Source organism: Hyalella azteca, unplaced genomic scaffold, assembly GCF_000764305.2.
Source record: "Hyalella azteca isolate HAZT.00-mixed unplaced genomic scaffold, Hazt_2.0.2 contig2464, whole genome shotgun sequence".
Lineage (NCBI taxonomy): Eukaryota > Metazoa > Arthropoda > Malacostraca > Amphipoda > Hyalellidae > Hyalella > Hyalella azteca.
The window spans coordinates 169,041-184,322 of NW_025932737.1; the positions used below are offsets into that span (position 1 = coordinate 169,041).

Below are 15,282 nucleotides of genomic sequence, written 5' to 3' on the forward strand. Positions count from 1 at the left end.
CTTCAAACTATCGCCAGTCATGAAAAGATCCGGTCAAATGACACGAGTTTAGATCTATGAACAAGGCACGAAATGGAAAAGAATCGGCGACAGGCCACATCAGGCCTACACTTCAGAGCCGACATCACTATGTTATGTTATGTTATAAAGGTGCTCGAATACCGGTGCTGAAGTTGGTTCTGATATGAACTTGTAAAGTAAGAAAATTGACGTCAAGGATTATTCATTTAGTGTTTAATGTATCTCTGTATTGTATATTCATTTAGTGTTGTATGTATCTCTGTAATTAATGATGGTTGACACGTTGCGCTTGCAGGAGAGGGAGCGGCTCGTGACGGCGTCCTGACTCACACCGCGTCCTTGTTGAAGAGCGCAAGTAGCAAGGCTCGTACGAAGGAGCTAGGTGCGACTCAGGTCAAGCTTATGCAGGTCAGAGAAAGTCTGTTGCGTCATAAATTCAAAGGCACCCAAAATGAGGAACAGCCTAAGGTTAATCAACAGGAGCAGCAGCTTAAGGTCACTGAACAAAAACATCAGCGTAAGGCTAATCAACAGGAAGAGCAGGTCGAGGCCCAACAGGAGCAGCAGCTTAAAGTCTCTCCGCAGAAAAAGCAGCTCAAGGCCAGTCACCAGGAGCAACAGCTTAAAGTCAATCCCCTGAAACCACAGCTTGATGTGTCTAAGCAGAAACACCAGCTTAAGATTTCGCAATTGAAGGAACAGTTGAAAACCTCTCTACAGAAGCATCAGCTCGAAGGTGCCCAAAAAGGGCACCAGCAGAATGTCCTTCAAAAGCAACAGACGCACCAGTTGAAAGATGTGCAACTGCAGGCACAGATAGAGGTTACTCCACAGAGGCATCAACTCAAAGGCGCTCAAAAGGAACGAAAACTTGATATTACTCAACCGAAGCAACAGCTCCAAGGATCAAGTGACGCATCATATAATGATGATCGTTCTTGCGGTAAAAATGTCGATGGTCAACAACCGAACGTGGAGAGTATCACTGGTGATCTCTGCCAACATAACGAATCCAAATCGGGATATTTTGTCGTTGAAGCCCAGACCGCGCTTGAGATGCGGCTCTTCTTGCAGTCACAGTCGAAAGCTTTGCCTGAACAGGAGAAATTGTTCAATGACATGCAGGCCATTGTTCTCAACTATCAAAAGCTACTTTCGGAAAACGTGAAGCTTCGTGGGTTGACGAAGAAAGACGGTCGTAAAACAGAGTAGAAGTTGATACCATAACTGAACGAGGGCGGATGACTGGACAATATTTATCAAAAACTTTTTGCGCCCTTCAGATGACCACAGGAATTTTTATTTTGTATCTACGTCGGTACGTATTGCTTGAAATTTTCCGTTCATCAATACCCCGATGGATTTTCTCTGCTATTGATTGCTCTGAAATTTTGAATTCATTCATGTGAAATTCATTTTGGCTATCTATTTTTGATTTTTACACGAAGGTGTAGGTAACCACCGATAGCATTTTTCACCGGCAAAAAAATTACTGCTCGGTCCCAATGGGTTTTCAATAGCGGCGGTATTTTTTGGCTTCAGCAATAGAGTAAAATAATTACTAATGAGTGATTTCTTTCTGTTTTTCTCTGTCTTCGGAGGGTACTTTTTCAGCGTAGATGTAGATTATACACATTAATATGTAAGGTGTTAGCGTCTGCTCTCGTTAAAAATAGAGACGCTGATTTTTTCATCTTTTTTTTCCAGTTAACGGATTCATTTTTCAAGTTCACATTAAGATGACGCCAGTAATTGTGCATTTCCTGTACACTCAGATCAACACGAATAGATATGAAAAAGATCTTCAAGTGCTCTGTTCAATTTTTCTTTATGTAAGAATCGTTAATCGATTTACGGTTGCAACAATAGTGTTTGTCTTTGCTTTAATATGGAAATTTATTTTGAACTTGCCATCACCCTGTGACAAGATAGCTCTGAAGTGAGGCTGAATTGTCAAGTTCATTTCTTGCCGAGATGTTCATTTCATTTTTATTAAAGATATTTTCAACCATATTAGGTAAATTTATTACCGAAGAATTTTATCATATCGATGTCTTTGATGCAATGGAGTATGAAAAATTTATTTCTTGAAAGCTAGTGTGCATTGACTCTTACTTAATACTTTGGTCTTAACAGACATCGTGCGAGTGTTAGTGTTATAATGGCCTGCTATGTTCATGCAGCTCCTTTCACACATCATTTCATCTCTTGGAAAAACTAAGCATTGCAGTACATCGTAAGTTTCGTTTCCGTTCAATTTCTATTATTGCTCTAAGCGTAATCGTTTTCTTGGCTATAGTCAATTTTACGAGTGCGAATCGCTGCAGAAGTTTTAATTTCATATTGTTCGATTGCCGGTGCGGAAGTTGCCGGTGAAATCACCAGTTGATGTATTTTGATGTAATAAATGGATTTGAAGCTCTTGAGATTTGATTTTCTTCAGACTCGGAGATTAAAGGGAGATTGAAGGTAGTCTTCAGATGTCGTATTTTTATTTGATATGCTTGTTGAGATATCGATGATACATTGCTCTAGTCTCTTGAATGTGGATCTCGATAGTTAATCGATATGAGCAATTTGGCAACTCGTCCCACAGTCGGGACAATGGAATTGCCCAGAAATGTAATACATCGAGCTACGTTCGCGAAATCTAAAAAAGAGCTATTCGTGAGATACATGCACGAGCTTGCTTTGTGCACTGAAGCACTGAAAATGGCTGTTAGCAAGATGCATCCGAAATGTTGAATAGGAATGACATTACTCGTTACTAATGAGTCAACTGGTAGTGGTTCGATTAAAAGTTGAAGCTATTGGTGAGGAAAGATTTATCATTAACTAGCGTCATCAGTTGCAGAATGGAGTGGGCAGGAAGTTTCTGCATATTTTGAAACCAGTGTAGGATCCTCACCTTATTTTGTTTGGACGAATAATCAAATCATAAAATCTCCAGATTATTGTATGCAGTAGCAGGTATCAGAGATAATGGAGTGGGCTATCAAACAAACAATGGCTCTAATTAAAAATCGTTGATCACCTAGAATAGCGGGCCGGTGCCCTACTTGCAATCAAATTTGACTTAACGACAATTTGTTCAGCTGTGGCTTTTGGTTACCCGACATTAGATGAAAATGGTAATGAAGATAATAATCTGTTCCGTTCTCCGTCACAAGTCGGAAAACGAAAAGAGCGTAGGATACAAAAGATCGTAACTCATCTTTGGCAATTCATTAATTCGAAGTAATTTGAGGCATTGCACAAGCGATAAAAAAATATTGTTGACAGGGTGCTGGAAACAAAAAAGTTGAAAATTTAATTTTTCTCGAGATAATTACAGCAAAGCAGGAATTCCGGTAAAATATTGATAATGGGAAAGGCGTTTTAAAAATTTTGTACGCCGCTAACGATGCGAGATGACAAACGTAACTCAGTTTTAATTATTAATGGAATAAAAGGATACAAGTAGCGAATATTGTGCATTGACTCTATTATCTTCCAGTATCCTGTACAACATGTGGTTAACCCTAATATTACGCAGAAAATTTGTGCTATCACTGCTACGAAATAGTAAAATGAAATATTAATAATCGAAACAATAATTTTAATCATACTAATATAGTTCATTTACAATTATTTACAAATTTTACAGCAACTCGCGATTTTTTAAGCACAGTCGCACACTTACAATTGGTTACAAGTTGTGGCGGGATTTTCAGAAGGCACATGGAGTTGAAGCCTGGGTGAAATTTTTTAAATGACTTACCCGCGCGGATGTATAATCAAAACCGTCATGTCTTCCAAGGAGTACCACGAATTGGTTCTCTGTACGATCGGCCGACATCGTTCAATAGCGGCCATGAACCGTCTAACTTATTTGAGTTATTTCAGCGAGACAAATAATTAGAAATTTAGAAGATCAAGGGACTTATGCGCACGTAAAGGTACTTGTAATTACATAAACTATCAACGAATAGAATCCAAATGGTTTTGATTGAAGCAAATATTGTACGAAGGTCAATTAGGAGCCGAGGTTTAAAATCTAGAAACATCTGTAGGTATAAATTTACAGCAGTCACAGCTCGAGAAGAATGCGAACAAGCGAGATACCATAATCTGGCAACGTTAAGGTAATGACACTATCATTCTCTAGACTAGTAAGGCCTCAGATCTCTGTATCGTAATCCACTAACTATTCGACAAGCCGTAGAAAAAAAATTATGGAATCCATAATTAACATGTAACATGACAAATAAAAAATAAAGACACTTTAAAGAAAATAGTTACACGCAAGTAATTACATTTTGAGCTACCAGACAATCTTAATTATTGTAAGGTGCAGGGAAAATAGGACAGCAGTTCTTTACTGAATTACAGTGCCATTTTTATCATATTCTTGTATTCATATATTCTTGAATACGACGTTGAGAGAGAAGAGGCTAAAACATGAGAAGATGGAGCTTAAAGGAGATGGATTATTAGGAGGCATTTCACTTCTACATCGATTACAAGAAACATACCTAAAATATAGGAGAACGAGATAACCCCTCATTCTGTCTCTGAACAGTCACAAACTTCTGATCAAATATACGACTCAATAAAGGCTTAAAATAAAATAGGAGCTTTTGCAAATCTACCTATGAATAATGAGAGTGAACGAACACCAAATAAAATTTAATTACATTCAAATGAGTAAGATAGAAAATACCAATCGCGTTCAGCACGGTTAAATAATACGTATTTCTGAACTACGTAGGTAAATTAGAGCCAAAACAAGGAAGAAAAAGCTATAAACTAAAAATTAAATATTTGTAATTTGGTGGGAAAATAATTTAGAAGGAAATGTATTCATCCACAAATTAAAAATTTTAATAAACAATTCATCTTTACTATAACTTAGGATTGACGAAAAACAAAAGTAAACATCCAAATTCAACACATTTGGGTGAGATTTAATTAAAAATACGGAACAGGATTTTGTGTATATCTCCCAACAAAATCTAATTTAATATGGAATAAATAGTTTAAAAATCTCGACGAACTACAAAATAAGGGCAAAAAGACGGAGACAGAATCCGCTCAAGAGAACGAAAACAATATTTCTTGCACTTCGAAAAACGTTTAGCAGACAGTCGTTCAACTGATATGTTAGAGTATCGGAAAACTTATCTAGAAATCAATAAATTCATAACTACTGAGGCTTCTTCACTTTTAAAACGAAATGGGTGCGTTAGAATTGAAAATACTGACAAATGTGCACCTCCGTGTTAGGAAGCTATATAATATACCACTATACCTAAGCTGCTAGGCAGAGAAACTTAATGTACCAAATTAATAAGAGTGTTGTACGAATACAAACTTGTTCATTTGAACAAGCAGAGATGGAAAGTTGAGCTTCAGAGTGAACTGGAAGTCGGTGAGCAACCCTAGGGCTTGTGCAGTGCATTGTCAAGCAATCTACTTATGTGAGAAGATAAGAAGAACTTGGGATTAAAAATTGTATTTAAGCTTTCTTAAGTCATGTTTGGCATTAAAACTTGATATAACCGCAGCTAGGGCACTTAGAGGATTGCAATAGGCGTATAATGCTGCAGACAATATAAAGCAACCCTTTATTGCAGAGCTTATCTATCGACGATTGGGTTCATTGTACATGACTGCAATAGAAAAACGTAGCGTGCAGTAAAAAGGCATGAAGGAAGGCCACGGCATTGATATTTGTACGATGTCAAAGCATCAATATACCTAATCAATTTTACCAAAAATCCTGAAATATTCTACAAGTTTCAGAATCCCTTTTGAACCTCATCCTCTTCAAGCCAGTGCCGGCGAATGATGTAATGGCATTTAAACCACACAATAGGTTAGCATAGGTAAAAGATACGCAATTGGTGCTAGCATTGAACATATAAGCTTACAGAATAACAGGAGCTGATTTATCAAAACCTTTTCAAGAGCGCTCCTTAAACAGCAATGACCACAAAATAACAAGGTTTGCCTTATTTGACAATGGAAAATTCCATGCTAAATTTCATGTTTTTTATGTGAAGACTCGGCATTACGTAAACACGACACATTTCAGAAAAAATTGAGCGTAGTCTATATATACTTTTAGTCGTCCTGAACTCGCCACGAGACTCGACACTAAAGTTAATCACCAAACTCATAATAAAATCGCTAACGTTCTTGTGATTTTTCAACTCCATAAATCCGAATAGCCTAGAAGCACAGAAAAAAATGTAAATTACAAATTACAGTTCGAAGAACACGTCTCAACAAAATTTGCTCGTGCTGCGTCTCTGGATCCAGCCAGAAGCAACATCACTCGAAGAATCTGTAACAGGTTAAATTAAACCCGGCCATCTACACAATTCCCAGCGCCTCCCAATCCCAAAACGGGGACAAAATTACAGGAAATTCCAGGCGGAGTATCCGCCTAAGATATCGCGGGTCTGTGAAGGCGCTAAAGACAATTTAACATTGGATCCCGACCAAAATCTTCAGCATGTATAGGCTGTCATTGCTGAAATTTGAACATTTCTTTCCGTTTCATAGGCCTATGCTTGTCGAGGCATCAATGAGATTCTTAGATTTTAACCGCTATAAAATTCGTAATCATAACATTAATTTTAAATTGCTCGTCCAGATTTTAAAAATTTTCACTATTAAAGTTAGTGGAAATTCGTAATAGTAATCGGGCACTTAATGCTCAAATGCATTTGGAAGTCGCTCAAATTTGTCACAAATTCTACAAGTGGAAGAAGATAATTTAGAAGTCGAGGTTATCGTCACTGGTGCGCGAGAGCCTGACGGCGACGTCCCTCTTCCTGTGGCTGCGGCGGAGGGCGTCGGCGCGCCTGTAGGGCTCGTTGCGGAGGCCGATGAGGATGTCCTCGAGGGCGCCGTGGTAGACGTCCTCCTGCGACAGAAGACGGCGGTCCGCCACCACGCCTCGCGCCCTTAGCTCTCCGATCACCGCCGCCTGCACCAATAACAATGATCGTTAATATAGCAGAAAAATTTCTTATATTCTAAACGGATGAAATGTATCACCGCCGCCTACACCAATAACAATGATAGTTAATATAGCAGAGAGCAGCACCGAAGTTTCTTTTGTTCTAAACGGATAAAATGTAAAAATGTTCAAATGAGTAAATATACGTCAGCATATTTTGCTAGTGCTAAGGCAGATAAAAAAATTTGGTTGGTGAGCACGTTTAACTGCAGATAAATTATGTGCATTCTCATGAATAAAAATTTGACCTTTTATGGTAATTAGCAAGTATTCATCAGCATATTTAAATTTTTTGGAATTAAAGACACACTCACTGGGCATTAAATCTCAGTGATCATCAATTGAGTATTAAACTAGCATCTATTACGGGTCAGTTTCATGTTTTACAAACTTACCGAACACACAGAGAGCTTTATTTACACTATTAAATCCAATAATTATAAGCACGAACAGTAGAAAGACATGCGCAGGCAAGCCAAGCAAAGCAAATATAACAATAATAGAGAACAAACAATGCTGACTGCTTCATGCCAGTGCTGCAGTCATATGATCATGTATAATTAACAGGCGAATATCAAGCTTCAACAATAGTTTTGAAAATTGAATTACTAAAGTTACATAAATTTAAGGTGATGGAGCGAAACTTTGATTGAGCGCGACTAGAATCTGTCGTATGATGAGGGAAGAAGAGTGTACCGTATGGGGAAATGGTGATTGAGTACCGATGATTATATAAAAATATACATGCTGAAGAGAATTACACGTTACATACACTATAAAGACAATTTTTAATTATAATTCTTATGTTACAAAATCATTTGCATTTTTACAATAGCGTTTGGTTAAAAATATAATATATTGTAAGATAAATGTGAGTAACGCATGCGAAATACAGTGGAAGTAGCAGACGGTTGCAGAGGAGGGACCATGCACCACGGTAATGTTCATCATCAACAGAGTTGAACATGAAACAATTCAACGGCTCATGAAAGCTCATGAAAATAATATTTTTCTGGCGTAAAACTGTGAAAAAATGAGGAAGAAGCGGGAAGCAAGTGAGTAAAAAAAACTTCAAAGGCCTCAAAAGGAAGGGTATAATGAAATGGAGAATAATTGGAAACTAAGAAGAAGAGTAAGGAATGCATGGATAACACAAGTATTTTTTGGGGCACATTCTGTTAAATTTGAGCCACGCAAGAAGCTCATTACTGGGATGCATAAGATATCAGGCTCTACGCTCAGCTCTTTCCTCGTCAGCTTGGGGACGTGGAAAGAAGATTCTTCATCGGGGCAGTTACCGTTTTAATCGACGCTATTGAAGTTAATTGTAGATCGACCGGAGTATCTTGAAAAAAAAAAATACAATTGTGTTTTCCTGACGAACATCCAAGCGCCGGACGATTGGGCTTCATTTATTGCTGCGTAGGATTTTCCGTCGCGGCAAACGTTCTTCAGTAACAAAGGAACAAGTTGTGCTCGTCTGGTCGAGGTTAAATTTGGACGACGACTTCTTCCATTGACGAGGATCACGGAGATTATTTAGGATATTCTCAATGCGATATACAACACATTTCCACGTGAAACGAATGTTTCTATCATCAATTCATGTCTTTTCTTCCACATGTCTTCATTTTCACATTCTCTAACTCAGTAGAATGTAAGGTATACAAGTTAAGATGGTAAACAAATTAAGGATTGTGCGTCAGGTCGCAACAGGCATGGTTCAGCTCTGGACAGAAAAACAATGTTATTTCTCCGCATGTTAACACATCAATAGCTTGTTAGTCTCCTTTTGAAGGCCGAGGAAATTTTACCTATTTTAATTTTGAAGAAGTCTATAATTTAAAAATAAATGTTTTAATTTTGGGTAAAATTCGACGAGGGATTCGAGATGCGGTAAGATAATAGACTGTCATTGTAACAACTCATTTTGCAAGAAAATGATGAAGTCTCTAGCAGCGTTAAAGTGTATAACAAAACCAGCTGTTGTAGTTTCTAAGTATACAACAAAAGGTCATGATGCTAATTCCTTCCAAATTCCACTCTGAGTCACACTGAAACATTTTAATTTCTCACAGTCAATTATTGTAAACATTTTAAAACATTTGCTGAGTTTTAGTTTTCAATAATTGGCTTCAAATACGGCCACGTGAATGTTCCTCTTCACCACGCAGTAAATCATTCCTCAGTTCGCTGGCGACGACTTTAATTGTACGATGATACACAAATTATACTTTACACTTATTAGGACTTTTTCTGACGTTAGGAAGTTTAACATTTAGGAACAGGATTCTTTTGAAGCAAAATATGTTCTCTGTGGATGAGTACATTTCCTCTGAAGTTTCTCTTGCGTGGCTTTAAATTGGAACACCGGCAACGCTTCTGGCCCAATTGAAAAATTGAGATTGCGGGAACGAGGGCTGTGAGAAGAGGAAAAAAGCAGAGGATTTGTAAGGAAATTAAAATCTTTTAAACGAAAGGGGATGTCAGGGCAAAATTTAAGAAGCAAATAAATTAATGTGAAGTAATGCAATCAAAATGAAAGTCAAACAAAAAATCTGTGATTAATTTACAACACACTTGAAAGATGTGAGGCTAACAGGCAGTGCTGACTAAGGCTAAACCAAAATATACCAAATTTTAAACGAGTTAAAAGTTTATTAAAACAATGCAGGTATGGAAATGAGTGCCGGAAGCATTTTGAATAACGGAAGCAATTTAGGTGCGCAGGGAACGAATGTACATTTTACAATGGTTTCAGCAAGCGATTGATTTGAAAAATTTGAAAAATCACCATGTATTGTATGGCTTAAATGAGGCGACTTAATCAACGAAGAGCGCGTGAAGTTTACATTTCTTGTAAAAAATACTCAGAAAAAAAGTTTTGATATATATATACATACACATATATTTCTGCATGAGCAAAAAATCACAGGAATGATGAATGAGATCGAGAATGCTATTTTGGGCTGAGTTCTGTAAGTAGCCAAGAGACACTAACCTAGATGAAAGTGCGAGAACGTCCCAGTACAAGTTTAATAGGTACATTAACAGAAACATTAATTAAATGGAACAATTAAAGGCCGTGGATGAACGAGACTCTATATATGATGACTAAGCAGGAGGTGACTGAAAATTGCAACGACCAGCGACGAGTTAACTGCGGCCTGGACAATCGCAATCCAGACGCGAGCGTCTGCATGGGGCCATGAGAACGTCAGGCTTGTACATATTAGCTTGGCAACACGAATAAAAAGTGAAAACGAACAAGAACAGAAATACATTTGCGGTTAGAGGGATCAGTTTAAACAACCGAAAATAAAATTTAAAGAGAAAAAAGACTCACCTTTGACCAGCGACAAACAATGACGTATAATTCCTAAATTTCGTGAGGCTCGGAGACATACTATACAACTATTATATAACAGGAAGAAATATCGAAACTATTTATCACCAGCCCAGCTACAGGTTAGTTAGGTATAACATTCTAATTAAAGCACGAAGATAAAAGGGACTCGTGTAAAAATAAGCGGATTTTAGCTTCTAGGATCGAAAATCACGACAGGGACTTAGGGCCGCATTTGAGGTTAGTGAGGAATTCAAATGGAAATATAACTCCCCTATATGGATTTTACGAACAATAATTTTTATATTATGAATTTCACTCATTGCATTTTACTCGCATCCAGAACTCAGCAAGTACCGCGCGAATAAAACGATTTTGTACAGTAAAAGAGGAGGGTTTCTTATTTTTTTGAATTATTAGACCAGATCATGAATGCCCTGGGACATTAGAAAATGAGCAGAAAAGCAGGTTCAATGACAACGATTGTCAATAATAATCGAGAATATTAAATACAGCTTATAATACAAAAAATCATTACCAAAAATAAACCTCTGAAAAGACCTTACGGTACCTTAAGTAAAATAACGAATAATAGAAATGATATAAGTGTGACCTGATGATGGCGTGCGTTGCCCTCGGAGTTGACGTTGGCGTTAACAGCGTCTGCAGCAGCTGCGGCAGCAGCGGCAGCGGCAGCATCACGCTGCTGTGCAGCAGCTGCTGCTGCACGCTGCGCTGCCTCGATCTTGCGACGCTGAGCGTTGTCCGTGTCAGCCGTCTGGGGGACATCGTAACAATTATAAAGAAGGTAATAAATACTTGATGAATTTGTTTCTCTTGACATTCCAATCTTAGTCAACACTCATGATATCTATCGTAGCTCAGTGAACGTCGGGAGTCTTGCAGCTCACCCTGTAAGCCTTGCAGCTCACCCTGTAAGCCTTGCAGCTCACCCTGTAAGAGCCTTGCAGAAGCGCACGAAGATGGAGAAGAATGTGTTGGGCGCGAGGCTGCGCGTCGACTCCCCAAAATACTCGAGTGCCTCAGCGAACGCGTCCTGGCCCATCTTCAGCTCCGTCTTCAGCTGCCGACATAAGAAATACAAAATAAATAACGATTTCAGCGTTTATTAGGCCGTAGGCCTGTCACAGATTCTTAACATCGCAGAACATTCACAGCTTGTTGCGGGTTTGAACTCGCAACTCACTGCTACAATTCTGTTGTGCTTAACCGCCCGGCCTCCTCGCCGATTCTGACCAGAAACTGTCGCACAGAACTGGGATCGAACCCGCGCCTCCCTGCGCCAATGCTAGTACACTGGGACCATACTTTTAAAACTCGCTAAGTGAACGTAAGTACTTACGCTCTATTTTCTTGTCTATGATTGGTAGATTTTGCTTGAAAGGCCGTCAATGATTGGCTGATGAACTTACGATCTCTTAACTTTTTTTGAAAGTATAGGCCTGAACGGTAACCACTGGGCCACATGAGAATTATAATATTGGCACGTTAATGACGTGCGTGTTAAAGACATTTTCATACGATTACTCGAGAAATGCATGTGTTATATTAGTGTGTAAGTAGTTTGCATATGAAGCAACGAAGTACCATGAAACTTTAGATGTCTGTCAAGGTAGTCTTTGATGAAGTATACCTTCAATCAAGGTAATCTTCAATAAAGACCATCATTATTGCAGCAAAAAAGAGCATTGTGCATGTTTCAAATAGAAAAATGTTTCAAATAGAATGGCTTTGCTTCTAGTAAAACCATTGTTGTGAAGGCAATGTTATAATGAAACGATTTCTTTACAAATAAATTAAACCATATTAATTCATGTTGTGTAATATTAGTGTAACTAGAAATAATTTACAGCGGCGCTGAAATTGATCTATTGTTATATTTCTGAACTTGTCATTGAAGATCATGGAAATAAAAGTCCAGTTTATTGCGTTGCATTGAGAGAATCAATCTGAAGCAAGTAAGCGAAATGATAAGCAAACATTTCAGCAACATTTTAACCTTCTGTTACTCCTTGCTACAGTTTGACATAAGCTCTAAACCCCAAAAAGTACAAACTTTCTGAAGTTTGTCGAGGGAGTTGGCGAGAAAGTCGCCAAGGATGGAGGTGGCGAGCTGCGCCTCCTGGCTGCGATGTCCCTTCAGGCGCTCCGCCTCCTTCTTGGCAGACTCCATCCCCTTGTCCAGCTCTGTCAGGTCCGTCACGATGTTCTCCAGCGACACTGTCACATCGATACATGGTTATTACACAACACTGTATTGTAACACTCAGGGTTGCCACACAACACTGTATTGTCACACTCAGGGTTACCACACAACACTGTATTGTCACACTCAGGGTTACACAACACTGTATTGTAACACTCAGGGTTACTACACAACACTGTATTGTCACACTCAGGGTTGCCACACAACACTGTATTGTCACACTCAGGGTTACGAGGTGACAGAGGCGACTCTACACTTAGTTGGATATAGCAGCTGTAGGTGAATTTTATTAACTCAACCGTTTGAACTTTATAATAAATTCTAACTACCCGCCCCTAAGTGACACTGCCAGATATTAATACATTTTTTCATACGGCATGTCAGGACACAATAATCCTGAATAACACTATAAACTAAATAATTTAATTAGAAATATTAAGAAGTTTCGAGGTAAGTCTTCACGATGTTTACAAACTGCTAATGCAGGTGGCAAATGCAATCCGCCGCATGCAATTTGCATATACCATTGCTGAATGTAATTGATAAATGATGCCCCCTTCAGAAGGGAACATTTATTTTGATCACAAGAAGTTGTTCAGACACGGACATCTGCGCGCAGAATTGAAGCTTTACCAGATTGTTTGGAATCCAAGTAAGTGAAATAATACATGTTTGTGCAATTTTGTGCGTTTGTTCGAAGCCTGGCACCGAAAATACATGCAAGCTGCAGAGGTGCGTATCCGTGAAAGTATCTGAAATCTAAATGAGGGATTGCAATAATTTTTAGTACTCGAGGAAAGAATTGAATCAAAAATTGAAATGGTTATAAAATTGGTACCTACATCAAAATTTAATTTTAAAAGTAGGCAAATTTTTTCTTCTATTTTGCCAGAGTCAAATGTAACATATGGGTTTCCAAGGTTCTTTCTTTCGTTAGCACAGATTAACTTTAATATTATGCATAAGATTCGAGATAGCGGTACTCTTATCAACAGGAAATATTGATCCCGAGCAACGTAGGGCCATCCTGCTAGTTTATAAAGGTGGAAAGTGATGAGATGCTCACCCTGTGCAGCAATTTATAAATACAGCTAGTTTATAACAGGCGGGAAGTGATGAGATGCTCACCCTGTGCAGCAGTTTATAAATACAGCTAGTTTATAAAGGCTGGAAGTGATGGTATGCTCACCCTTTGCAGCAATTTATAAATACAGCTAGTTTATAAAGGCTGGAAGTGATGGTATGCTCACCCTGTGCAGCAATTTATAAATACAGCTAGTTTATAAAGGCAGGAAGTGATGAGATGCTCACCCTGTGCAGCAATTTATAAATACAGCTAGTTTATAAAGGCAGGAAGTGATGAGATGCTCACCCTGTGCAGCAATTTATAAATACAGCTAGTTTATAAAGGCTGGAAGTGATGAGATGCTCACCCTGTGCAGCAATTTATAAATACAGCTAGTTTATAAAGGCGGGAAGTGATGGGATGCTCACCCTGTGCAGCAATTTCGATGCCCCTGAGTTCAGCCTCGAAGTTGTTCAGGTCCGGGAACTTGGTGCGCACGGTGTCTTGTATGTAGTGCAGCAACGAGATCTTCTTCTTGGCGGACTTAGTGTCGCATAAACTGTCTAAACTTGACAGCTTGAAGCCGTAGGCCGGACCACGTTTGCTGCTGTTCATGTAGTTGCCTGCTCAGATAATGCTCATTAGTTAATTTAAATTCTAAATGGTTAAAAAGTTTAAAATATTGAAAAGTTAAAATATTTTCAAGTTAAAATATTTTCAAGTTAAAAATATATAGCGGAGCATATTTGCGTGACCAAATGAAGATCTTATTGGCTGCTTGGCCCTAAAATAAACAGTGCAAAGCGAGTACCGGAATTTCCTGAGTACCAGGACAAGAAAATTATGGTCTAACTCGACTCAGATTTATATGCAATGACGCTAAACCTCTTGAACTTCCCTCTTCATTTTACCCAAACAAATTATTAACCTGTTTCATACTATTAAAAAAACACTCAAGATATTACATCCGAAAAAAGATATTTATATTTATGTTTTCCAAAAAATAATAAAAAAGAGTGTGAGACAACCTATTAATAATCATCTACCAAATATCAGACATATCTAACACACTGCGCACTTAGACTGAGTTCGCTACACTGACGAAAGCCAATGTATGTTTCAAACTATGACATGAGGATTGCACTCACCAAACGCAAGAATGACTTCCAACAAGCGCCGTAGCTTGGAGCTGTTCTTAACACTTATTTTTATTAGGCGGACTGTTCTTAACACTCACCAAACGCAAGAATGACTTCCAACAAGCGCCGTAGCTTGGAGCTGTTCTTAACACTAATTTTTATTAGGCGGACTGTTCTTAACACTCACCAAACGCAAGAATGACTTCCAACAAGCGTCGTAGCTTGGAGCTGTTCTTAACAGATCTGGAGGCGGTGATGATGGCGTGTATCTGAGGCGTAATGCAGTGCAGGCTGTCAGTGAAGTTGGCCAGGAAGCTCATGAGGCTCAGCTTCGTGCCCAGCCTGTCTATCTTGCTCAGGTGGAACATGTACTGATCTTCTTCAGTGAGCAGGTGCAGCGGAGACTTGTTACGCTCGTACTCTCGATATGCTTTTATCTGCAGAAATTTCAGCCATGTTCAAGTTCAGCCATTA

The 15,282-nt window shown here is 38.6% G+C and overlaps 2 protein-coding genes across 2 annotated transcripts in view; one reads left to right on the plus strand and one right to left on the minus strand.

The window, feature by feature from the left end:
- LOC108679216 (golgin subfamily A member 6-like protein 7) overlaps nt 1–2,447 on the plus strand; it is a 7,829-nt gene extending 5,382 nt beyond the window's left edge. The window contains exon 7 of the mRNA XM_018167815.2: nt 317–2,447. Coding sequence (XP_018023304.1) covers nt 317–1,233 — 917 coding nt within the window. The 3' untranslated portion in view covers nt 1,234–2,447. The remainder of the gene's footprint in view (nt 1–316) is intronic.
- Nucleotides 2,448–4,844: 2,397 nt separating this feature from the next.
- LOC108679212 (formin-like protein) overlaps nt 4,845–15,282 on the minus strand; it is a gene marked incomplete at its 5' end in the record, with an annotated part of 40,189 nt that continues 29,751 nt past the window's right edge. The window contains 9 exon segments of the mRNA XM_047885577.1: nt 4,845–6,997; nt 8,329–8,436; nt 9,006–9,013; nt 9,317–9,450; nt 10,990–11,154; nt 11,330–11,460; nt 12,454–12,617; nt 14,098–14,292; nt 14,996–15,245. Coding sequence (XP_047741533.1) covers nt 6,785–6,997; nt 8,329–8,436; nt 9,006–9,013; nt 9,317–9,450; nt 10,990–11,154; nt 11,330–11,460; nt 12,454–12,617; nt 14,098–14,292; nt 14,996–15,245 — 1,368 coding nt within the window.